This window comes from Neomonachus schauinslandi, chromosome 1, assembly GCF_002201575.2.
Source record: "Neomonachus schauinslandi chromosome 1, ASM220157v2, whole genome shotgun sequence".
NCBI lineage: Eukaryota > Metazoa > Chordata > Mammalia > Carnivora > Phocidae > Neomonachus > Neomonachus schauinslandi.
Window position 1 is genome coordinate 68,929,057 of NC_058403.1, and position 26,575 is coordinate 68,955,631.

Sequence of the window (26,575 nt, forward strand, 5' to 3'; positions counted from 1 at the left end):
CTCTGGTTTCTGTCTGGGGGCCTGCGGTTCGCGTGTGCGCGACCCCACCGGTCTGGTTTTCCACCCCAGTGGCTGCCCTAAAGTTCTTTCCCGACGCTACCGGTCTGCGAGTCTGTGCCCCAACCGCAGCGCGCGAGGCTCTCACCCACCGGCGGTGCAGGATCCCCACAGCCAGGCACCCTCCCGCCGCCATTTATCCTCCGATATCTGCCCGCAGAATCACGGCTCTCCACTTCATACCTCAAAACCAACTGCCTGCGATATTGTTTGTAGAGATCCAGATCTTTTTACATCTCAGGCTGGTTTCGTGGGTGCTCAGAGTGGTCTGGTAGATATCCAGCTCAATTCCGGGGACCAGTTGAAATAGGGTCCCCTACTCCTCCGCCATCTCTCCCCCCTCCTGTGACTTCCATCTTGATAGCATTCTCTTGCTTTCTCATTTCCTCACTCTGATGAAACATGCTGCCAAGTAGTAAGATGCTCTGTGGAGAGGCCATGCAGCCAGGAACCAAAGGACGCCACTGGCAGTCAGTTTATAAAGAACTGAGGTCTTTGTCCAACAGGTCAAGAGAACTGTATTGTGCCAAGAGCCATGAGTGAGCCAGTAAGTGAATTCTTCCCAGTTGAGCCTCAAGACGACTGTAGCCTTCTGAAAGACCCCAAACAAGTGGACCCACCTACACTTCACAACACTGTGGGATAAAAAATGTTGCTGTTTCAACACACTAAGTTTTGGGGTAATTTGTAACACAAAAGTAGATAATACACTATCTCACATATTTCAAAATAAATTCAAAATAAATATATAGTTACCAAATCATTTTAAAACTACACGAAAATAAATATTTATTAAAAACCTAACTTTCGGACAGCTGGGTGGCTCAGTTGGTTAAGCATCTGCCTTTGGCTCAGGTCATGATCCCAGGGTCCTGGGATCGAGCCCCGCATCGGGTTCCCTGCTCATCCAGGAGTCTGCTTCTCCCTCTCCCCCCTCTGCCCTTCCCCACCCTTGCTTATGAACACACGCGTGCGCTCTCTCTCTCTTAAATAAAAATCTTAAAAAAAGAAAAAAACAACTTTCTAGGGGCGCCTGACGGGCTCAGTTGGTGGAACATGCAACCCTTGATCTCGGGGTTGTGAGTACAAGCCCCACACTGGGCATGGAAAGTACTTTAAAAAAATTTAAAAATATATAACTTTCTATAATTTGAAGTGAGAGGAAAAAAGGTATAAGAGTTCCGACTGATAAAAGTTTTCCATATGCCTGAAAACATATAAAAATTAAAACACAGCTAGGAAAATCTTTTTACCAAGTTTAGCAAATAATTTAACTGTACAAAATTAAAATATGTTGTATATATTCATTATATAAAGAACTAATATAAGTTTCTCTGGAACTACAGTGAAGAAATCAGTATTTAAAAAGATAAATAAAAGATAGTGACTCCAGGGAGGGAAACTGGGCAAGTGGGACAAGTATGTAAGGTAAGCATTTCTTATACTCTTTTACCTGTTTAAAAAAAAAAAGGCAACAAAATATCTTTAAAGTACTATTGGTATTAAAAATTAAAAATATTAACTGACAGGTAATATTTTTAAAATATACTTCAAGTATATTAACAAGAAAAATACTAAGAAAAAATTAATAGAAAAATGAATAAAACATATAAGCAGACACTTCACAAAAAATATATATATATATATATAATTAATCATAAAAAAAGTAACTCAAAATGGATCAGAGACCTAAATGTAAGTGCTAATATAAACTCTTAGACAAAAACAAATGCATTAACCTTTGCAGTCCTGGACTTGGCAATGGTTTCTTAGATGTGACACCAAGTATAAGCAAAAAAATAAAAAAACTGATTGGGTTTCATGAAAATTAAAAGCTTTTGTGATGTAAACAATATCATCAAGAAAGTGAAAAGGTACTCCACAGAATAGATTTGCAAATCATATATCTGATAAGGGAAATGTATCCAGAATACATAAAAACCTCTTACAACTCTATAATAAAAAGATAAATAATCCAACTTAAAAATGGGCAAAGGGGGACGCCTGGGTGGCTCGGTCGGTTGAGCGTCTGCCTTCGGCTCAGTTCATGATCCCGGGGTCCTGGGATCGAGTCCCGCATCGGGCTCCCCACGGCGGGGAGCCTGCTTCTCCCTCTGCCTCTGTCTCTCTCTCTGTCTCCCATGAATAAATAAATAAAATCTTTAAAAAAAAAAATAAATAAAATAAAAAAAATAAAAATAAAAATGGGCAAAGGATCTGAACAGACATTTCTCCAAAGAAGATATACAAATGACCAGTAAGTACATGGAACGACACTCAATGTTATCAGACACCAGGAAAATGAAATTCAAAGCCACAATGAGATACCATTTCACAGACCACTAGGATAGTTAAAATCAAAAAGACAAGTGCTGACAAGGATGTGAAGAAATTAAATCCCTAATACACTGCTGGCAAGAATGTAAAATGGTGCAGCCGCTTTAAGAAAATAGTCTGGCAGTTCCTCAAAAAGTTAAACATAAAGTTACCATATGAACCAGCAATTCCATCCTGGATATACACCCAAGAGAAATGAAAACACATGTCCACAGAAAACCTGAATGCAAATGTTCAAAGTAGCATTATTCATAATAGCCACAAAACGGAAACAACCCAAATGTCCATCAACTGATGAATGGATAAGCAAAATGTGGTACATTCATATAATGGAATATTATGCAGCCATAAAAAATGAAGTAATGATACACGTTACAGCATTTATAAACCTTGAAAACATTACCCTAATTAATCTTCTAAGTTTGCAAAGCCAAAGCCCAGGGTCTGAATCATAGGGTCTTTACTGAATTTCAACTACTCAATAAGACATAACCAAAAATTTTCATTTTTAAAATGGGATAGTAGCAAATTACAGGTAGACAGTTGGATGTATTGGCTCCCAAGTTCCAGAAATAGCTGAGGCCATGGAAGAGAATGAGATAGACAGAAAACATGCAGCTTAAGATGATGATGAAATATCACACCAGCTTTTTAAGGAAAAGAGCCAACCAAAGATACTGAGAAAGTAACAGTCAGAGGGATAAAGGAGAAACCAAAAGAAAGTAATAAACTCAAGAAAAGAGGGGTGCCTGGCTGGCTCAGTCAAGTGGAGCATGCAACTCTTGATCTCAAGGGTTTTGAGTTATAGCACAACGTTGGGTATAGAGATTGCTTAAAAATAATATCTTAAAAAAAAAAAGACAAACCCATCAAGAAAAGAGTTGTAACAAATAGACTTACAGAGAAATAAATGGGAATACGAATCTAAAACGATTCAACCTTTTCACTCATATCCTTGGTGAGGATAGAGCCAACTGTCTTGAGTTGAGCAATAAATGAGGATTAAAGAAAAGGAGGCAGCTGAGTGTAAATGACTTTCAAGAGGAAAGGATTAGGCTGGGTTTTATTATTGTTGTTGTTTTTAAAGTCTAGAGACTGAGTCTCAAGGGAAGCAGCCAGGAGCGAGCAACACAGGACAGTGAAGAAAACTGCTTGATCAATGTCCTAGAGGACAAAGGGACAAATTAGATTGGGGGCTAGGTTGAAGGATTAGCCTTGGACAAACCTCATTAAAATAAAAATGTCAGTATGTAAATGCAGTAATACATTATATATCTGCACCCATGGGGAAGAGTTTGACATAACTGCATTTTCCAGATATTTAAGCATCTTTTCTTTCAGCTATTTCCTTTGAAATTGTTCACCACTGTATCATATGGTATCTTCTTAAACATAGTGTGCTTTCCTGGATGACTTAGGTCATTGTGACTGATTATTGTACTAGGAAGTAATATAGCTGAGTCTGCATGTTAATTTTTCAAATCTTCTTGGACTGTCCTACATTGTCAGTTGCCATTTTCGCTGGTATATTTCCCGTGATAACCTTTTTCACTTGTGCTTCCAACAGATTCTAGTTTGAAAATTACAAAACCATTAAATAATACCCGAAATAAGGGACAATACAATTCTGAATCAAAGTACAACAGTAAAGTGCATGGTTTTATGACAACTCTCTCCAGGACTAAGAAACCTGTTTCACTTTTCAATTCATTTGAGACTGGGTTTCAAAAAGTTGAGGTTATCAGAAGACTGACTTTTGACTTGGAATATTACTTTATTTTGCTTCCTTAAGTCATATCAAAACATCCCTACCAAGTAACTGATAATGTTATATGGTTAGTCTTAAGGCACCAAAAAAAAAAAAAAAGATCATGCTGATGCCTAAACATCTCACACTAACTAAATATACTTTCTTGTCCTATTATCACTTACCAATAAAAAGTTATAATTTTCTACACTTCATTTCTGTATGCTAATATAGTCATGCATTTTTTACATATATGGATACTATTCATGATAAACGTACATCCTTCACAAAATCTTGGCCTTAATCCCTTTCAGATTTCACAACTACAAACAGCACAGGGCTGAAAAGGACTAGAATTAGGTACACAGGCAGTCAATTAACCAAAACTTAATTCATTCCTTTAGTTTCAATACCATGAAATAGCCTGATTTCATTCATTCTTAAGATTCTGGTGATCTAGCCATTCTATTTCTGGGTATCTATCTGGAAAAACAAAACAAAACAAAAAAACATGAACTTGGAAAGATTATCTGCACTCCCATGTTCAATGCATTATTTACAATAGCCAAGACATGGAAGCAACCTAAGTGTCCATCAACACATGAACAAATAAAGAAAATGTGGTATATAAAATGGAATATTACTCAGCCACAAAAAAGGGGAAATCTTGCCATTTGCAACACGGATGGACCTTGAGGGCATTGTGTTAAATGAAATAAGTTAGACAAAGACAAGCAAATACTGTATGGTCTCACTTATATGTGGAATCTAAAAAAACAAAACAAAATAAAAAGAAACTCATAGATACAGAGACAGATCCGTGGTTGCCAGAGAGGAAGTATGGGGTGGAGTGTTTGGGGGGGGGCTATGAACTAGGTGAAAGTGATCAAAAGGTACAAGCTTCCAGTTACAAAATAAGTCCTGGGGATGTAATGCACAGCATGGTGACTATAATAAATGATACTATATTGTGTATTTTTAAGTGCTTAGAGAGAAATCTTGTAAGTTCTCATCAAAATAAAAAACAATACTGTAACTACTGGGGTGCCTCAGCTCACTTGGTTAGGTGACCGACTCTTGATTTCAGCTCTGGTTGGGATGTCAGGGTGGTGATATTCAGCCTCGAGTTGGACTTCACACAGGGAGTCTACTTGAAATTCTCTCCCTCTCCCTCTGCCCCTGCCTTTGCATGCCTGGTGCTGGTGCCCTCCTGCAGCGGCACGTGTGCTCTCTCACTCTCTCTCTAAAATAAATAAACGAATAAATCCTTAAAAAATATATTGTAGGGCGCCTGGGTGGCTCAGTTGGTTGGGCGACTGCCTTCGGCTCAGGTCATGATCCTGGAGTCCCGGGATCGAGTCCCGCATCGGGCTCCCTGCTCGGCAGGGAGTCTGCTTCTCCCTCTGACCCCCATCCGTCTCATGCTCTCTGTCTCTCATTCTCTCTGTCTCAAATAAATAAATAAAATCTTTAAAAAAAAAAAAATATATATTGTAACTATATACAGTGATGGATGTTCACTAGACGTACTGTGACCATTTCCAAAAGACACTCAAATATGGAATCATTATATTGTACGCGTGAATATAATTAAGTTACATGTCAAGTATATCTCAATTAAAAAGATTCTGGATGATTCTATAGCTCTCTACTTTACATATCAAAAACAAAAATAAAACCAACATTGCTTCTCCAGCACTCTTCCTATTCCTTTTTTCTTCGTATTAATAAAAATTAACGTATGTAGAATTTCTCAGCTGGACAGAGCTTGTAAATGGCCTGACGAACTCCAACGGAAACATCTTCAGGCTCACTGGTCTAGAGCATGAGAGGCAGGAGCATCTGTACCCTTTGCCCCTGTATTCCAATTATTTATGTATATCTCCCCTTCTAAGTCACAAACTGAGGCAGGAATCTTCTTACGTAACGATTCCATTCAATCCCTTGACAAATGTTTTGAGCACCTAGCATTTGCTAGTCTCTGGAGAGAGCTGAGTTAAGCAGTTCCTGCCCTCGGTCCTGCAGAGCAGGCAGGCCTGTAAACAAATTACAACGCGAGCAAAAACAGAAGTGAGTACAGAAAAATTAAATCAGAGGAGGGATTAACTCTAGGGATGCTGGGGGAACTTCAGGGATACATTTATGTGTTCTCCAAAAGGCCTTCAATAAATACCTGTTGAATGGACGAATGAATGAATGAATGAATGAATGAATGAATGAAAATCTTGCTAACGAAAGAGGAGGTCCCGGGTCCAACTGAGAGGCTGCTTCTGGAAGTCAGTGGGTAACTTCACCTTTGAACAACTGCACAAATGCAGACTCCAGCATACTTACCCCACCTGAGGAAATCACCCTGAAGAAAGTGCCGTACCTGTACTGCCAGCCCTTCGCCCCGCCGCCGCCGCCGCGGCCGCCGCCGCCGCCGCCGCCGACTCCACCCCCACAGCTGCTGTTGCCGCTGTTCTTGTTCGGGGTCACCGCGGCGGCCAGGCCCTCCAGCTTGCCTTCACTCTCTGACACTTTCATTGCCGACACTGGTTCACCCCCCTGCATCTTAACGCCAAAGTCCATTTGCCCTTCTTGCGCGGGAAAGAACAACTCCGCAGAGGAGTTTTGTAGGTGATTAATTCTTAAGATTTGATCCGAAGGTGATTCCGGTTACCAAATCAGGCCGCGGCTGGAGTGGGAATCATCAAATGGTCCAGGGAAGGAATACAAGCATTCCTACCGAAGGCAAACTTTTAAGAGGGCAGGGGTGGCAATGAGGACGGAGATCCTTTAAATATGTATCTCCCTCCCGGCAAAAGCTAGGAGGAAAAAAGCTCACCCTGCCAGAGGGTTTGGTGGCATACTCAGAAGCTGGAGCAGCGTGGGGAGGGCGCGGACTCGAGCCAAGACGGCGGGGCGAAGGACGGAGGACCACGGAGCGCGACCCGAGGCCTGACCTCTGAGCTGACGGCCTGACCCACCGCGCTCCCTCTTCTCCTCCAGCTGGTCCTCTGAGGGAGGGTTCCGTCCAGCCCGCTCGACGGTTCCCGCCGCAGCCCCCGAGACAGAGCTGCGGCCGCCCGCGCGCAGCCCAGGAGGAGGGACCGGGAAGGAGGCCGCCGGGGGCGGGACGCCGGCTCCCAGGGCCGTCCCTCGTTCGACCCGTGGCGAGCCTCTCGGAGTGACTTCCTCCAACCCCTCCGGCCCTGGGACCTCGACTGGGCTCCCAGGGGCCGGCGAGCTTCTCGCCCTCTCTCCAGCCCCAAACGCGAACGGCACGGCTGCGGCCGCCGCCCCACCCACAATCCCACGGCGGGTCACCCACCCGCCTGCTCTTTCCCCGCCTTCCCTTCCGGAGTAGCGTGAGCTCACTTCCCCCAGAGCAGAAGCGCCTGGCGCCATCTTGGCGCAGGGCACGCGGCCCTGAAGGGGGCGGAGCCTCGGGGTAGCAGTGCTGGGGCGATTGACCCGGAAGAAGGGAAAGGACCGAGGGAGGGGCGCCTGGGTGGCTCAGTTGGTTAAGCGACTGCCTTCGGCTCAGGTCATGATCCTGGAGTCCCGGGATCGAGTCCCGCATCGAGTCCCGCATCGAGTCCCGCATCGGGCTCCCTGCTCGGCAGGGAGTCTGCTTCTCCCTCTGACCCTCCCCCCTCTCATGTGCTCTCTCTCTCACTCTCTCAAATAAATGAATAAATAAAATCTTAAAAAAAATAAAATAAAAAAAAGAAAGGACCGAGGGAGAAGGAGGTGGGACAGCCAAGGAGCAGGAAACCAAGAAGTGGTCTGATGTTGTGCCTTTGCGAAGTGTGACTTCCAGCCTTCCTCACCAGGTCCTGTCCATCCATTTGAGGGCCCATTCCAGGCATTTTAGAAAGAAGGCTTAGAAAAATAATGTCATTTCTATAAGAAATTACAAAAAAACTCCATTTTAGTAATTTTGGGAAAAATGCACGACAATGGGATAGGGCAACTCAGTGCGGAAATTAGAGCTCTCAAAATCAACTCCTGCTGACCCCAGACAACTCTTTCACACTCTTTAGACTTTGGTTTGGGATCTGTAAAGTAGGAGTAATTGACAGGTGATTTTCATCGGGCTCCCTGCTCCGCCGGAAGCCTGCTTCTCCCTCTCCCACTCCCCCTGCTTGTGTTCCCTCTCTCGCTGTCTCTCTCTGTCAAATAAATAAAATCTTTATAAAAAAAAAAATTGACAGGTGATTTTTTTACGTCCCATCTAATTGTAAATTCTAGTTTCTCTAGTTTCTAACAACATGACTTGTGAGTTGAATGTATACAATATGCAAAACACTATGGAAAATGCAAAGAAGTATTACTCAAAAGTAAAAAAGTAAAGTAGTAAAATAAATGCAGATATATAGAGAGAGAGATAATTAAAGCTATGAAGAAAATTATAGGAGATGATACAAGAAATAAGTGGGATGGGAATCTACGAGAAAAGTTGAGAAAAAATGGACATCTCATTGAGATGTATGGACATTCCACATTTTACATTTCCACCAGGAGTGTGTGAGGGGCCTAGTTTCTTCACATGCCTCATCAACATTGGTTATTGTCTATCTTTTTTGTTACAGCCATCTGTAAAATGGTATTGTAATAGCTACAGGATTTAAAGTAGAAGTTCACTTTTTTGAAAGCCTTCAAAGAAGGATATGTTCATCTCTATGAAGAGTTTATTGTGCATTCCTCAGTGTTCTACCTGGATGATGGATCAGTGCATCCTTCCCCGTGGAAAGAAGCTGCATAGCATAGTGGTCAAGAACATTTTATTAACATTCAGTTTAAAAAGCTTTACACGCAGGGGTGCCTGGGTGGCTCGTTGGTTAAGCATCTGACTCTTGATTTTTGGTTCAGGTCATGATCTCAGGGTTATGAGATCAAGCCCCATGTTGGAGCCTGCTTAAGATTCTCTCTCTCGCTCTCCCTTTACCCGCCCCTTCGTGTGCACTCTCTCTTTCTCTTAAAATAAAAAAGCTTTACACCCATGGTATGCCAGGATATAGGACTTTTTAAAGAAGTTTCCCTTTAAGGTTTGTTCCTTGGTTTAGAAGTTGTAGGGCTTTGGTATTTTTTGTTGTTGTTGTTGAGCACTTTCAGAGTTCATGATTTTAGTTCAGAACTAGTAATATTGTGCCATTTTCTTCTTCCTCACAAAGATGGTTTTTGATATGTGTCAGTCTGACAATAACTGGATACTAATTCCACTGCATATGATGTTGGGCAAATTACCTGAGCTCTTTGTATCTGTTTCCTTACCTGTAAAATGACAGTAATAATGACATCTCTGCTATGGATTGAACTGTGTTCCCCTAAAGTTTGTATATTTAATTCCTAATCCCCAATGTGATGGCATTTGGAGATGGGGCCTTTGGGAGATGATTAGGTTTAGATAGGCTCCATGATGAAATTAGTGCCCTTATCATAAGAGACATCATACAGCTCACATCCTCCCTCTCCCTCTCTTTCTCTTTACACAGGGAGAAGGAGGCTGTCCACAAGCCAGGAGGAGAGTTCTCAAGAGAACTCAACCATGCCGGCACCTTGATCTTGGACTTCTAGCCTCCAGGACTGTGAGAAAACTAATTCCTGTTGTTTAAGCCACCCAGTCTATGGTATTTTGTTATGGCAGCCAAAGCTCAGGGACAATCTCCCTTTCGAGTGATTGTCAGCATTAAACGAAATGGCACATGTAAAGCACTTAGACCCACGACTGACACATGACATGGCAAGTGCTTGGCAACTGTTATCCGTTGTTATTAGAAGAATAGGGTTCACCTGCCAAGTAAAATGAATGCTTTTGTTGAAAGGTGAGAGCACTTTTCTCCTGGACAACTCGGAAGACACACCAACCAGCATATTTCTGAAGACATAGTCCAACCTATTTCTGTGGAAGAATGCCAGTTGTGTCTTCCCAATGAAATAGAGTTCTCTAGAGTTCTCTAGCTGGAGTCGCCAGCATGCAGGTGTCCCTGAGAAAATGCAGGAGCATAGGGTAATCCCATTCCAGTGGCATCTCGCAGAGGCCTTCCCTGACCACTCACTCTGGGCAGAGGAGCCGCCCCTCCCCCCTCCCCACTACTCTTGATCCTGTTACTCTGCTTAGTTTTCCTCATGGCATCTGAACTGACAAGCTTTGTTGTGCATTTTCTGTCTCCTCACTGGAGTGGAAGCTGCATAAGGAAAGCCTTCATTCTTTGTCCCCACTCCTGTATCCCCACTCCTTGAACACTGCCTGATACATTCATCGAAGCAGTGAAGGAATTTACTACAGTGGCCAATAACATGAACTTTGGCATCAGCCTTCAAATCTTAGCTCTGTGCCACGTAGTGTGTTTGACTGGGCGCAAGTTACCTTGGTGAGCCTCAGTTTTCTCAACTGTAAAATGGAAATAGGATGAAATAAGAAAATACATAGAAAGTTTTTAGCACAGTGCCCGTATCTAGTCAGTGCTGAACTGGCTATTTTCATTTTCTTGTTCTAACCCTGACCTGGGGGGCAGGGAAGGGTGATTTGTTCCTCTGAAGCACAAGAGACTGGCTTTCTCTGTGAGCCTGCCCCTATGACAGGCCACAAAGAAACTGGGAGCAGGGCAGCAGGGAGCAGGGGAGTGGGGAGCACTCCTGATCCCACTATCCGATCCCACGAGAGGCGCTATGAGAATAAGGATGCAGACCCACCACTAAAACAAACCAACCAACCAAAAGGCAGGGGTTGGAGAGGAGGAAGGAAAAGGAAGAATTCTGGGAGGACAAAATATTCACAGTCACAATAGATGTTACTGCTACTGAGTTTCAGTTAAGCAGCTTCCAGCTCAGGCAGAAATCCTTTAGCAATTTCCCACTTCAGTGGGGGTGACCCTGCTAAGGGCTCCCAGAGAGCAAGCATTTTGCTGGACACACTCCCCTGCCCAGCTCAAAGCTTGTAGTGGGAGTAAGAAACAGACACACTCAGTACTTTTGTTTGAGAGCAAGAGGGAAGGGTGGGGAGGAGAGAATGGAGTAGCTGCTGTGCTCACATATTGATAAAATGACATTTTTTTCCTCCCATTCTTTGCATCTCTCCCCTGAATCCCTATTGAGCCTACAAGTTTTTCACTTAAATACCCAGCAGACAGCAAAATTAGCTCTTAAAACTGTATGATAAAATGAGAACACATGTTCCTTCAATATGACATGTTCATCTTGTCCATTTTTAGACTCCTTTGGCTAGTGCAGGTAGTCTTTTGCTGACAGAAGCCCAGAAAAATGCAGAGGCCACTGGAGTCACATACCCTTCCCATCACCAAGTGGTGAGTGCCGTAGGAAAGGAGAGAAAGAAAAGCCAACAAATGCTCTAACATGAAGTCACCTGGGTGTGAATTCTGGGGAGCACTCATGTGGGTCAGCCTACAAATTTATTGTTCCCATCAAATGAATCAGTTGACAGGAAAACAGTGATTTACTTGACAGGACATACACCAAATGTCTCTTTTGTAAAAACCATCCCATCACCAAAAGAAAGCAAATGTGAGGGTAGCACTTTTTAATCTGTGCTCCACACAATATTGCAGGATATTAATCAAGGTTTCAAGATTTAAAATTCTCTTGCTGCAATTAGATACATTTGAAAAACACTGACTTTTTTTTTTTTGAATTTAGACTAGTTCCTTTATTGCATAACTGCTTAGAAGATTTAATATGCTAACATACATCATGAATCTTCATGACAGAGATAAAAGGTGCAATATTTCACAACATTATTTGACCACGGAAACCTTTTACATAAAACATCTCCCAGAAGTAGTGTCCACAAAGTTCATAGATCAGGATATCATGAGAAAGCAAGTGGCATCTTGTGAAGAAATCCATCCATATTAAGTTCACCTTATTGTGCATGTTTTGGCATCCTGTCCCTCCCCAGTTTCCCTGCTTCTTCGTGGCTTGGAATTCCTCCTGTGAGAATAATTCCCCTGGATGGCAATTTAGGTCAGATGTGCCCATAAAGCCCCTGCCCGTAAAGCCCCATAAAGAGTTGTACCTTCGGGTGCCTGGGTGGCTCAGTTGGTTGAGCGACTGCCTTCGGCTCAGGTCATGATCCTGGAGTCCCGGGATCGAGTCCCGCATCGGGCTCCCTGCTCAGCAGGGAGTCTGCTTCTCCCTCTGACCTTCCTCCTTCTCATGCTCTCTGTCTCTCATTCTCTCTCTCTCAAATAAATAAATAAAATCTTTAAAAAAAAAAAAAGAGTTGCACCTTCAAGACCCTAAGCATTAAAAAGATGTTGATGTTTCTCATATCTAATTCCAAATTTAAAAACACCAACCTGGGGGCACCTGCCTGGCTCATTGGTAGAGCATGTTACTCTTGATCTCAGGGTCATGAATTCAAGCCCCACACTGGGCATAGAACTTACTTTAAAATAAAATAATCACGGGCACCTGGGTGGCTCAGTCATTAAGCGTCGCCTTCAGCTCAGGTCATGATCCCAGGGTCCTGGGACCAAGCCCGGCATCGGGCTCCCTGCTCCTCGGGAAGCCTGCTTCTCCCTCTCCCACTCCCCCTGCTTGTGTTCCCTCTCTCGCTGTGTCTCTCTCTGTCAAATAAATAAATAAAATCTTTTAAAAAAAGGCAAAGAAAATATGACACTTATATATCTCTTGCTATTGAGGGGAAATTCTGTGATGACCTTCTGCAAGATAGAGAGTAACAGATTTTTGGCCTTTCTAGTTGACAAAAGTCACAGATACAAATCCTGAACAGGGTCAAGTAAATGAATGTAGTAGTCCAGGTGGGGACTGTAGTAAGTGGAGAACATATGGCCCATCTAAAGAGAGGACCACTACTTCACTCCAACAGACTATTGCAGGGAAGGCCCACTGAAGCTGAATCTCCTGGTTTTCTAAGAGAAGCCAGAGATATGGGCTTTAATGTGAAAACCCCTCAATTTTTAATTATTTGCCACTATATATAAAAAAAAAATTTAATATGTGGGGACCAAAACAGAGCATGTTTGTGACCACATTCAACCTGTTCGGGTCACCAGTTTGGGATCTGTGGTGTAGAGTCTGTTCTAACTGCAAAAATCTGCAACTAAAGAAAAAGCTTCATATTTCTGAGAAGGATGGATGAAATCTAAGGATAAATCCAGGCAGTGTCCTTAAAATTGGACACTTTTTTTTTTTGAGAGAGAGAACAAGCAAGTGGGGGCAGGGGGAGGGGCAGAGGAAGAGGGAGAGAGAGAATCTTAAGCAGGCTCCACGCCCAGCATGGAGCCTGATGCAGTGCTTGATCTCACGACCCTGAGATCATGACCTGAGCCAAATCAAGAGTCAGATGCTTAACTGACTGAGCCACCCAGGGGCCCCTACAGTTTGACACTTTTGGAAGAGGTTTTCATAAACAAAACATTCCACTCCTTTTCTCCCTACCATGTGTGAGGAGATGTGAAAATAGCAGGTCTACAAGCCCACTAGGACGGCTGTAACGGGGTACCATGGACTAGGTGGCCTGAGCAACAGAAATCCATTTTCTCACAATTCTGGAGGCTAGCAGTTTGAGATCAAAGTGTTGGCAGGGTTGGTTTCTTCTGAGGCCTCTCTCCTTGGATTGTGGATGGCCATCCCCTTTCTGTGTCTTCACGGACCTGTCCGTATCCTAATTTTCTCTCTCTTTTTTTTTTAAAGATTTATTTATTTATTTATTTGAGAGAGCGAGAATGAGAGAGAGAGAGAGAGAGAGTACATGAGAGGGGGGAGGGTCAGAGGGAGAAGCAGGCTCCCCGCTGAGCAGGGAGCCCAATGCGGGACTCAATCCCAGGACTCCAGGATCATGACCTGAGCCGAAGGCAGTCGCCTAACCAACTGAGCCACCCAGGTGCCCCCCTAATTTTCTCTTTTAATAAGGACACCATTTGTATTGGATTAGGCCCACTCATATAACCTATTCTAACTTAATTAGGGTCTTTTAAGACCCTATCTCCAAATACAGTCACATTCTGAGACATTCTGAGGTACTGGGGGGTTAGGAATTCAGCATATGAATTTTGGAGGGACACAATTCAACTGTAACAGCAGGTTCTCTCTCTTCATGTAGCCTTCCCTGGAGCTTCCCCTTGCTCTCATTTAATGGAACGAGGTAAACTGGAAATACGTATGTATTAACTCCCATCTGTACCCAGCCTTGTGGGAAAATTCAAAGAAAAAGAGCTACAGAAATACAGTCTGTTCAAGCAGAAAAAGAGCTTGGAGATCAGAGTTATCCTCAGAGATCATTTTATACATGAGGAAATAAGACACATAGGGGTCCTGTGACGTGCCAGAAGGACAAGGCCACAGCCTCTTTGAACTGGAAGGGACCTGGGGCATCATCTATTCTATCATTCTCTGAGGGATGCCTTCCTCCCAAAATGTCCCTGCCAATGGCCCAACTTCATTCCAGATTGGCATGTCAGAGCTCCTGATATTTCAAGACAGAAATCATTTCACCATCAATGTTTTTCTTTTAGATAAAAATCTTTGATTCTAGGTAAAATACTGAATTCCTTTGACCATTCCTTTTAAGACATGATTTCAAGTGCTTTTACTGTCCTGTATATATCTTAATATTTGTTTTCTTACAGGGTGTGCCTAGAGGGGCACCTGGGTGGCTCAGTCGTTAAGCGTCTGCCTTCGGCTCAGGTCATGATCCCAGGGTCCTGGGATCGAGCCCCCCCGCATCGGGCTCCCTGCTCCGCGGGGAAGCCTGCTTCTCCCTCTCCCACTCCCCCTGCTTGCATTCCCTCTCTCGCTGTGTCTCTCTCTGCCAAATAAATGAATAAAATCTTAAAAAAAAAAAAAAACAGGGCGTGCCTAGAATCTGAGAAGTAAATTTGTAGATGTGGCCACACTAGTATAAAGTGGATCAGGTCAATCACCTCCCTTACTGTTGCCGTTATGCTTCTATAATTACAGCCTTTAATCATCTTAGCACATCTCTCTGTTCTTGTACATTAACCTAGTCTTAAGTCCTTTACATATATGCTACAAGATGCCCATCTTCTCACCTAATACCTGTGTACTTGGCTTTTTCCCCCTGTCAACTTTCATGTTGCCAGATTATCCCCGTTGCTCCAGCCTGTTGAGCTCTCTTTGGATTCTGATTCTGATACCCTCTCTACTCACTGTCTCCTCTGGCTTCAGGTCAGCTGCAGATTCATCAGGTCGTCACTGTTGTACTCATTCAAGTCATGGGCAAAATTTTGACCAGGACTGAGCCTGAGTAGAGTCTGTCCTCTGGATTCACAAGGATCCAATCAATCAGAACTCTGGTGTGGCAGATCATATCCATTCTCAACGAGTTTGTATTTCTCCACCTATTTCGGAATGATGTTTTTAGAGATTTGGCTCAAGTCCCGTGGCTGTAGCCTTTCCCTACCTTAGGGCTGAGCAGCCTTAATTTTAAATACTCATCCAACAAGTTAGTGGCTGAGCTGAAACAGTATAGTCTCTGCTGTCCCAAATATCCCAAATATTTGGAGATATGAGAGACAGACAACTGGAACACCGTCAAGAGGACTGGGCTCTTCTCTTCTCCATCAGTCGAGAGAAAAAGGGATATGAGAAGGGAGGGCTTTAGAGTGACCTGTCCATGAGAACATAGTTGCAGGTAGATTAAAATCTCTTTGGCTAAATCTGCTTTGAGCATGCCATTGTCCTTTCCCACGATTTTTCTGTTCTGCAAATTAGAGAAAATGATATCTTCTTAGAGCATCTGGCTGGCTCAGTCGGTAGAGCATGCAACTCATCTTGGGTTTGCGGGTTTGAGCCCCATGTTGGGTATACTTTAAAATAAATCTTAAAAAAAAAAAGATATCTTCCTTAAGTATGGGCTGGTAGTCATTTGAAACAGTCAAACATGGATCCCCCACTATGGTTTTAAGATATTTCTTAGTTATCTTCTGTTTTCTCAGGTAAGAGAATTTTTTAATTATGTGACTAACCAGGAGAACATACTAAATCTGCACATACTAACTTGCTAGATATGAAGCTTTGCAGACAGTTCTAGTCTAGACCAATGCTCAAAAGCTTCTATGCCTGTCTTGAGTTCCATAGTCTGTGATGTCATAACTCTAATATCACAACTGACCTCCTGTCCTTATCCTTGTCTTTAAGAGTTGAACCAAGAAAACTGAGCTCAGCTTTAGGTGGGAGATATTGGGGTATATTCCTGCCTATGAAAGTATGGGAACCCTAAGATGAGTCTATAAGGAAGATATTGGGAATTCTTCATCTCTAGGGCTTAGGCAGAGAATTAACACCAATCCGTGAGAGATGGGGTTGGTACAAAACCTAAGGAAGGTGTGACCCCAAACAAATCTGACCTCAGACCTTATAAGGGTTTCAGTTTTTTTCTTTTAAGATTTATTTATTTATTTTAGAGAAAGAGAACACATGTGTGCTAGCCAGGGGAGGGGCAGAGGAAGAGGAAGAGAATCCTCAAGCAGACTCCCTGCTGAGCGTGGAGACCAATGCAGGGCTCGACATGACGTTCTGGTCCCAGAACCCTGAAATCATGACCTGAGCTGAAATCAAGGGTCAGACACGTAACCGACTGAGCCACCTAGGCATCCCTAGGGTTTCAGTTTTTTTGATGATTAAAAGACCATTAGTAAGAGAGCTGCCACAGAGGGGGAAAAGGGGAGGGCCTTGTTGTAAGTCAACGATCTTCTAGGACCAAGGCTTACAGCCAACCACCAGTAGCAGTGGTGGTCATTTGGTGGGACACCATCTCCTGAATGCTGCCTGGAGCATCAGCTTCATGTGCTGCATTGCTCCAAAAGGCTTTTCCACTTGGCCCGACTTCTCCCCTTTATCACCAGATTCCTCTTTAGGTGCAAGCCTTCCTAGGAAAAATATATCACATTTCCATCCCTTGTGCCATCTCTTCCTAAGTGTATCCATAAGAGCTGTCTTAATCCATTTGGGCTGCTCTGATAAAATCACATAGATGGGGTGGCTTAAACAACACTGATTTCTCACAGTTCTGGGGCCTAGAAGTCCAAGGTCAAGGCACTGGCAGATTCAGTGTCCAGCGAGAGCCCGCATCCTGGTTCATAAACAACCATCTTCTTACTGTGTCGTCACTTGGCAGAAGGGGCAAGGGAGGTCTCTGGGGTCTCTTTTATCAGAACACTAACCCATGCATGAGGGCTACGACCTCAGGACCTCATCACCTCCCAAAGGCCCTACGTCCTGATGCCATCACCTTGGGAGTTAGGCTTTCAACATACGACTTTTGGGGGGACACAACATTGAGTCCAGAGCAAGAGCTGTGAATGGTCCTTCCCCATCTCTGCCTGGATTCGGATAAACCAGTGTTATTCTTCGTAGTCCTGGGCTCAGTTATATTTCGGCTGATATTAATTGGGCCTAAAGTAATGTTAGAGTTATCATCTCATCCATCCTTTAATGCTCCAAAAATCGATTTAGCCATGCCAAGAAGATGGGCATCTAGTTTTTTTTGTTTTTGTTTTTGTTTTTTTTAAAGATTTTATTTATTTATTTGACAGAGAGAGACACAGCGAGAGAGGGAACAGCAGCAGGAGGAGTGGGAGTGGGAGAAGCAGGCTTCCGCGGAGCAGGGAGCCCGATGCGGGACGCGATCCCAGGACCCTGGGATCATGACCTGAGCCGAAGGCAGACGCTTAGCGACTGAGCCACCTAGGTGCCCTGGGCATCTAGTTTTTTAAAAGACTATTTCGAGAAGTAATCTTTTTCATAAGCAATTTATTGAACACCTATACAAGCACAGTCAGAGTTAATAATAAAAAAAATTAGGGGGCGCCTGGGTGGCTCAGTCGTTAGGCGTCTGCCTTCGGCTCAGGTCATGATCCCGGGGTCCTGGGATCGAGCCCCGCATGGGGCTCCCTGCTCCGCCGGAAGCCTGCTTCTCCCTCTCCCTCTACCCCTCCCCCCTGCTTGTGTTCCCTCTCTCGCTGTCTCTCTGTCAAATAAATAAATAAAATCTTTAAAAAAAAAATTAGAAACAACCTAAATATCCATTAGGAGGATAATGTGTTGTTCCTGAAATAGTTTCTGTATTATTTAAATATCGGATAGTGAAAAGGCTTTCATATTACTTGTTTCAAGTTATCACTATAGACTTCAAGTAGTCCCTTTCCTTTGCTCTTGTCTTTTATGATTGTTCTCACCGCGTTCTCTGTGATTATCAAAAATGCAAACATGATCGTGGCACACTGGGAATTAAAGCTTTCTTGTGGTTTGTTCCTCATTATTTATTCATTAAGTGCCAAGCTCCTTGGCATGTGCAGTGGCCCTCATGATCTGTCCCTGTTCTCCTCTGCAGCCCCGGCTCCAGGGCCTGAATGCTGCCTGCCAGCCACGCGTGACTTCTCTCAAGTCCCTGAACCCGGCGGGTTCCCTCACAGCTACGGGGCTTTGCACGTACTCTGCTCTCTGCTTTCAGTACCTCCGCCCTTTTCTCAAAATCAAATTTGAGCATCGCCATCCCCCTTTACCCTCAGAAAAGTTAAGCCTGCTTGTTCCAACAGCCTCTCTGGGCTCTTAGGACGCTCTGCCCAAAGCTGTGTTCACACCTGTCTGCCCCAATAGAATGCATGCTCTTGAGAGTGGAGAGGTGTATTCATCTCATATTTCCCACTGACAGGCCCTATCGGATGCTAAATATTGAACGGATGAATGAATAAAGTACTGTATGAACAAGTGTACAATTCTTCTAATGCTTATATCTTTTAGTTCCTGAAGTTTATTTTAGGCTGTACTTGATCTTTTAAACCATATTCACATATATGAAAATGTTGGGCTAGGGGAAGAGGGGTCCCATGCCCAGTCTCAGGCCCGGACCCTCCTAAGGATGGCCCTGCTCACAATAACAAAGCCCATCTGTAGTCCTCAGTTCCACGAGATCTTCTGTGACATTTGGAACACGTCTGGGTACTTCAGCTGGGATATCCTATGTCTCTGGGAGATCAGAATCATCTCAGGATTTGAGCCCAATCTCAGTCACCCCATTCTTATTTAGTTTTCACCTCAGGCTGGTCTCTATTGTATAAACCTGTTGCCAAGATAATTTTGAAATACCAAAGTGTTCCAAGCATGATGAAAATTAGTTCTCCTAGAATGCCTTATCTGCATATGTGTGTAAATTTGCCTTAGGAATAATAGCTGATCGGAATGCCAGGGTGGCTCAGTAGGCTAAACATCTGCCTTTAGCTCAGGTCATGATCTCAGGGTCCTGGGATCGAGCCCCACATTGGGCTCCTTGCTCAGCAGGGAGCCTGCTTCTCCCTTCCCCTGCTTGTGCTCTCTCTCTCAGACAAATAAATGAATAAAATCTTTTTTAAAAAAAAGAAAAAGGGCGCCTGGGTGGCTCAGTTGGTTAAGCAACTGCCTTCGGCTCAGGTCATGATCCTGGAGTCCCGGGATCGAGTCCTGCATCGGGCTCCCTGCTCAGCAGGGGGTCTGCTTCTCCCTCTGCCCTCTTCCCTCTCGTGCTCTCTGTCTCTCATTCTCTCTCTCTCAAATAAATAAAGAAAATCTTAAAAAAAAATAAAGAAAAGAAAAGAAAAAAAAAGAAAAAAGAAACGGTATTCTACTATCTTAAAAAAAAAAAAAAGGAATAATAGCTGATGCTGACCAAAGCACTGATCTCTTGATGTCCTCCATGCTTCTAGTACAGTACCTAAAGTGCACTTATAATTGGTCCCCTACAGCCCCACTGGAAAGTAAGCCCCACAGGGCAGCTAGGTATCTTTGATATATAGAAAATATATATCTCATACATGAAAGTTATGGAGCGTAGCACTATTTCTTGTCTTTCTATCCCTACTGCCCGAGAAACATATGACACAATAAATATATGTTGAATATATGAGTGATTCTTCTATGAATATATGATGACTCTTCTATGAATAAGAGGACTAGAAAGACCAGCATCTCCCAGATAAAATGTCCATCAGTTGTCAGACAGGTGGAGGTATCATTCTCGGGTCTCCCCTATTAAATCTATGAGAACCAAATTCTATTCTACTTTCTAGACTGATTCTCTTCCTTTCTACCTTTTGTGAGTTCAGTAGTGTGGCTCTTTCGTAGAGCTGTGTGGTGGAGATGACACGGTGCTGTTGAAAGACCACGACTAAAGTCAGGCAATTCTGAGTCTGAATCCTTGCTCCACCATGAACAAACTACATACCATCTCTACAGATCAGTTCTCTAATCTATTACGAGTTATGAATACTTACCTGCTAGAGTTACAGGGAATGAAAAGAAAATAATAGCTGATGTCAATTAATTTCTCACATTAGGGGCACCTGGGTGGCTCAGTCGGTTAAGCGTCTGACTCCATCTCAGCTCAGGTCTTGATTTCAGGGTCGTGGGTTTGAGCCCCGTGTTGGGCTCCATGCTGGGTGTGGAGCCTGCTTACAAAAAAAAAAAAAACTCACATTATTTCTGGTAAAAAAAAATCTGGGGGTCTAAATATTTCTAGACAGAAATCATCTGAGCTCCTCTATTGATGGCATACTGGGAAGTTGATTAAAAGCTATATTTGTAAAGGGTCCCCATGAGCTGTAGGTTTCTGCTCCCCTCTTGAACTCATTTGCCTTATGAAAGCTTTTTCCTTACTACCTTTTATTTTTTTATTTTTTTTTAAAGATTTTATTTATTTATTTGAGAGAGAGAATGAGAGAGAGCACATGAGAGGGGGGAGGGTCAGAGGGAGAAGCAGACTCCCCGCCAAGCAGGGAGCCCGATGCGGGACTCGATCCCGGGACTCCAGGATCATGACCTGAGCCGAAGGCAATGGCTCAACCAACTGAGCCACCCAGGCGCCCCACTACCTTTTATTTTTTAAAAACATTTTTAACTTTAAGTACTCTCTACACCCAACGTGAGACTCAAACTCGCAAGCTGAGATGAAATCGCATTCTCTACTGACTGAGCCAGCCAGCCAGCCACTCCTCATTACCTTTTGGTTGCACCTTTCCTTGCTGGTTTTATATTGCTTTTGACTCCTCGTGGCAGCTGATTCCTACACACGGCATCCCTGGAATCTTATCTTTCATGTATTCTTGTTGAGTCACTTTGGTTTTCTCCCTGGATTGAATCCTAGAGACAAATCAATAGGTAACTATGGCTCTCTCCCAAACAGTAAAAGAAAACGAAAACAAAAACAAACCAAAAGACAAAGAAAGAAAGGCAAAAAGAAAAAGAAAAGGGAATCCTCTTTGGGGTAATATCTCACAGTTTATAGTAATGCCATGTTTTTATATTCTTTTCAGAAGTACGCACCATAGTTCAAGCAGTTCCATTTGGTTCTATACAAGCAGTCCCCACTGTTAGAGTAGGCTCTGTATTCCAAAGTGTGTTTATAAAGCCAGTTGTGTAAAACTCACAATGCCAGTGCCCAGAGAAATGAGGTTACGTTGGGTCATCAGGTTCTCAGGGCAGTCCCCAAAAGTCTGTCTAATCCCAAATGCGGACAATCTGACACACAAGATGTGCTGTTCACTTAACTCAAGAACTCTGTACAGCCTTGATTCTGCAAGTGAGGGAGAGAGAGCACTCTGTGTTCCAATTCTGGGTACTGGGGACCCTCCTCTACTCCCTACTTGGCTGGGCCTGCAGATAGGGGTGGGTCTGTGCCAGGGAGGGGGTTGGGAGAAGGGCAGACAATTCTGGACACCGGTGCCAGAAATCTGATTCTCTGCCTCAGGACATCTCTCCAGTCCTTTCGCTTGTAATTCCGAATTGGGATATTAGAAATAGTAATGATGTTTTTATAGTGCTTTATAGCTTATAAATGACATATTTTCATCCCTAATATCTCACTGTCTCTTTGGCTCTTAAAACAATCCTCTTGAGTTAGTTATTGTCGTAATTTTTACTTAACAGACAGGAAAACTGAGGTTCAGCAATGAAATGGTTTTTCTTTTTTTTTTTTTTTAAAGATTTATTTATTTATTTGAGAGAGCGAGAAAGTACATGAGAGGGGGGAGGGTTAGAGGGAGAAGCAGGCTCCTCGCCGAGCAGGGAGTCCGATGCGGGGCTCGATCCCAGGACCCTGGGATCATGACCTGAGCCGAAGGCAGACGCTTAACGACTGAGCCACCCAGGCGTCCCTGGATGGTGACTTTAGCAACATTCCCTCGTGGTACATTTTTTATTCAGAGGGGTTTGGGCTACTTAGTCAGGTGATCTCTGACTCTCATATTTCCATTATCAGATGAGTCACTTTTCAAGAGCCAGATTCTTGGCCAAATAGTTTGAATATGACGTGAGATTTTATACGCTCAAATCCAGCAGGTCTTTCCACCACAGCTTTTCTTATTTTAAGACAAAATAAACTGTCTCTAGCCAGAGCTAAAGTGTCAGCCAATGGAGTATGTCTCTTAATCAACTCTCTATTAAATATGTCATCTAAGTCTGGCAGTTTTGTGCTTGTTAGCTCCTAGACAGCATTTGACCAGCCTAAGAGGAGAGTAGCTTGGCAGTTACTAGAATGGGTTCTGAAAAATAGACCTCTGGCTTTGAATTCTGGCTCTCCCTCTTTCTATTTTATGATCTTGGGCAAGTTCCTTGCCCTGTCTGTGCCTCAGTTTTTCTCATTTTTAAAATGGGGAAAATGGGGCACCTGGCTGGCTCATTCGGAAGTGTGCAACTCCTGACCTCAGGGTCGTGAGTTCAAGCCCCATGTGGGGTGTAGAGATTACTTCAGTATAAACAAACATGGGGTGCCTGGGTGGCTCAGTCGTTAAGCGTCTACCTTTTGCTCAGGTCATGATCTCGGGGTCCTGGGATCGAGCCCTTTGTTGGGCCCCTGCTCAGCGGGAAGCCTGCTTCTCCCTCTGCCTGCCGCTCCCCTGGCTTGTGCTCGCTCGCTCTCTCTCTCTGACAAATAAATAAATAAATAAATAAATAAATAAATAAATAAAATCTTTTTAAAAAGCACACAAAAAAACACTTCATACTCTAAAATGGGAATAGTAATAGTACCAGCCTGGCAGTGTCATTGTGAAGATTGTCCCATTCTACAGATGAGGAATGGAAGCTCAAGAGTACAAGCAGTACAAGGGATTTTCCCAAGACAACACAATTAGTACGTGCTGAAGCTGAAGTTTGAATTCAGAGCTGCCTGTTTCCAAAGCCCCTACACTACCAACTGCAAGGATAGGTTCGGCTCTTGGCCAGCTGATCCATCAGATGTGCTGTGTTGAGAACAATTTGTAACTGCATTGGCGCTCGGCACATCCACTGATACACGTGGACATCAATTAAGAAGAGAACCCCAGGGGCGCCTGGGTGGCTCAGCAGTTAAGCGTCTGCCTTCGGTTCAGGTCATGATCTCGGGGTCCTGGGATCGAGCGCCGCATTGGGCTCCCTGCTCGGCGGGGAGCCTGCTTCTCCCTCTCCCCCTGCTCATGAGCTCTCTCTCTCTCACTCACTCACTCTTTCTCTCAAATAAATAAATAAAATCTTAAAAAATTTTTAAAAAAAGAAGAGAACCCCAGCTGGGAGCCCCTCTAGGGCAGGCACCATGTCTTATTGATACCTGTCTCCCCAGCTCTCAGCACAGCACCTGGCCCGAAGCAGGCAGGAACTACACTGAATGGAGGTTGTACAGAGACTTGCCCCAAGGATTGGTCCTCTATGCTCTGGGTTTGGGCAGTTTCCTTTGGTTTGCCTTAAAAAGGCAAATGTCTAGTCCTTAAATGAGATGTGGGGAGGCTCACATGCCCAGATTTTAACACCTTTTGTGGCTTCCATTCTCATTTCAAGGGCAAATTTAGTGTAAGAAGGATACGAATATGGTATGTAGATTATAGTTTACTTGAGTCATTACAGTGAAACAATAGTCAGTTTACCCCACCTACCCTCTTTCTCTCCGCTGTGCCTACTCACTCTTCCTCTGTTGCCAATTACCAAGGCAAATGGATATTACCTTAAGGGTGAGAAGTAAAAAGGATTGATGGGTGAGAGTTTAGAAATAACATCCTCTCCTTGAAACACAATCAGTCTGGGACCATTGATTCTGTTTCATTTTTCCTTCCTGATTTATTTATTTAATAAATTCTTTTTTCTTTTATTTTTTCAGTAGGCTCCACACCCAACATGGGGCTCAAACTCATAACCCTGAGATCAAGAGTCACCTGCTCTACTGACTGAGCCAGCAAGGTGCCCCCTCTTTCCTGATTTAGAGAGTGATGCAAGTCTGGAGCGTTTATTATTTCGTGAGAGTCTAGGTAAAAAAAAGCATGTGACTTTCATATGTACATTCCTCTCACCTGCTTAGGTGCAGCCCAGGAAGAGTGCACTCTGGGAGACCTTGCCCTTCAGAGGGTTGCTTCTTTGGACTGAAATCCCATCTAGTGTGCATCCCCAGAATGAGGCATGTCGCTACCATCTTCTTCCTTAAATCTAAAATGGTATTTAGATCCTGTAGCATGAGGAGACTGGCTTAATTGTTTTTGATGATGAAAGCAGGGGGCTGGGACAGATAACTTCGTAAACCCTTTTTTAGCTCTGAAAACAATTACTGATCATGTCCTATTGGCCATGTGCTATGCTAAATGCTTTTACATACATTATCTCATTTAGCTCTCTTAACAGTCTTACGGAGGAGGTATCATTACCCTCTTGTGCAGATAAAGCAATCTTAAGACTCTAGAAGATTAAGTGATTTGCCAAGGCTGCATAGCTCCCAAGTGGTTAAACTGCATCTATTCAATAAATGGTTCAGTTATTAAGCGTCTGCCTTCAGCTCAGGGCATGATCCCAGGGTCCTGAGATCGAGCCCCATGTTGGGCTCCCTGCTCAGCAGGGAGTCTGCTTCTCCCTCTTCCTCTGCCCCTGCGCTCTCTCTCTCTCTGCTCTCTCTCTCTCATAAATAAAATCTTTAACAAAAGATAAATCAGGTGGTCTACCAGAGGGACGAAGGCCTGTTGCTGCAACCTGGAAAATCATTTCACCTCTAATAGGCTCCTGGGCCATCTACTGATGGACGAAGTATCTAACTAGGTAAGCAGCTGAGAGCTAGGAACAGGGATTACAGTCAGTCTGTAATAGTGGGTGATCCTTCTGAAGCCCACACCCCCACTGAATGCAGCAGTTAACTTCAACTTCCTGAGTCCTACTCGCTTTTCCCTTTCTGGCTTTCTCCCTGTCTCCAGCCTCCTATAAGCTATCTATGCATCTCTGCCCTTTTCCTGTGTTTGTCTTTGCTGTTCCCTCTTTGAGTTTGCATGAGATGCTTATCAACTCTGAAATGAATGGAATGTATGAGTCCTGACCTCCAGAACAGTGTTTCCTAACTGAACTATAGCGCCATTGAATCAACTATTTAAGTCCACTGCTGGGGACCCTGGATTAAGAGAGGATGAAATGAAAGCTCCTAAGTGGGAAAGCAGCTAGATCAGGGTTTCTTAAAGTGTGGTCTCTGGACCACCTACACTGGAAGTGTTTATGATAAGTAGAGATTCAAGGATCCCAACCCAGCCCTATTGATTCCAAATGTCTTGGGATGTAGTCAAGAGTTTTGTATTTTTTTTTAAACATTTTATTTATTTATTTTGATGGAGAGAGAGAGAGAGAGACAGCAAGAGAGTGAACACAAGCAGGAGGAGTGGGAGAGGGATAAGCAGGCCTCCTGCTGAGCAGGGAGCCTGATGCGGGGCTCGATCCCAGGACCCTGGGATCATGACCTGAGCCAAAGGCAGCTGCCTAACGACTGAGCCACCTAGGCACCCCGAGAGTTTGGTATTTTTAACAAGCCCCCTGGGAGATCTTTGAGCAATACAGTAAGAATAATTGCCTAGACTAGGAATCACAAAATGGCAGCAGTAAGTCAAATTCACCTGCAGATATATTTTGTTTAGGCCTTAGAGTATTTTATTTATTTATTTATTAAGGTTTTATTTATTTATTTGAGATAGAGAGAGTGAGAGAGCACAAGCAGGGGGAGTGGCAGAGGGAGAGGGAGAATCAAACTCCCCGCTGAGCAGAGAGACCAACGTAGGGCTCAATCCCAGGCCTCTGAGATCGTGACCTGAGTTACCTAGGTACCCTGGCCTTAGAGTGTTTTAAAAATCAGAATGGGGCGCCTGGGTGGCTCAGTTGGTTTAAGCGACTGCCTTCGGCTCAGGTCATGATCCTGGAGTCCCAGGATCGAGTCCCACATCAGGCTCCCTGCTCAGCAGGGAGTCTGCTTCTCCCTCTGACCCTCCTCCCTCTCATGCTCTCTGTCTCTCATTCTCTCTCTCGCAAATAAATAAAAAAATCTTAAAAAAAAAATCAGAATGTTTTCCTTAAAAATCTAGTTTTCTGGCCTCTCGAAAAAATTCTTAAGGAGGCAACCTTGAGCCAATATTCAGACAACAATCAGCTAAAGCCATGGTCGGGACCATCCCATTTCACCCAGCATACTCTCAGTCCCCAGAGCCA

The 26,575-nt window shown here is 43.8% G+C and overlaps 1 protein-coding gene across 1 annotated transcript in view; it reads right to left on the bottom strand.

The window, feature by feature from the left end:
• OSBPL11 (oxysterol binding protein like 11) overlaps positions 1–7,003 on the bottom strand; it is a 99,526-nt gene extending 92,523 nt beyond the window's left edge. Inside the window, exon 1 of the mRNA XM_021692321.1 lies at positions 6,513–7,003. Coding sequence (XP_021547996.1) covers positions 6,513–6,712 — 200 coding nt within the window. The 5' untranslated portion in view covers positions 6,713–7,003. The remainder of the gene's footprint in view (positions 1–6,512) is intronic.
• Positions 7,004–26,575: the final 19,572 nt, after the last annotated feature.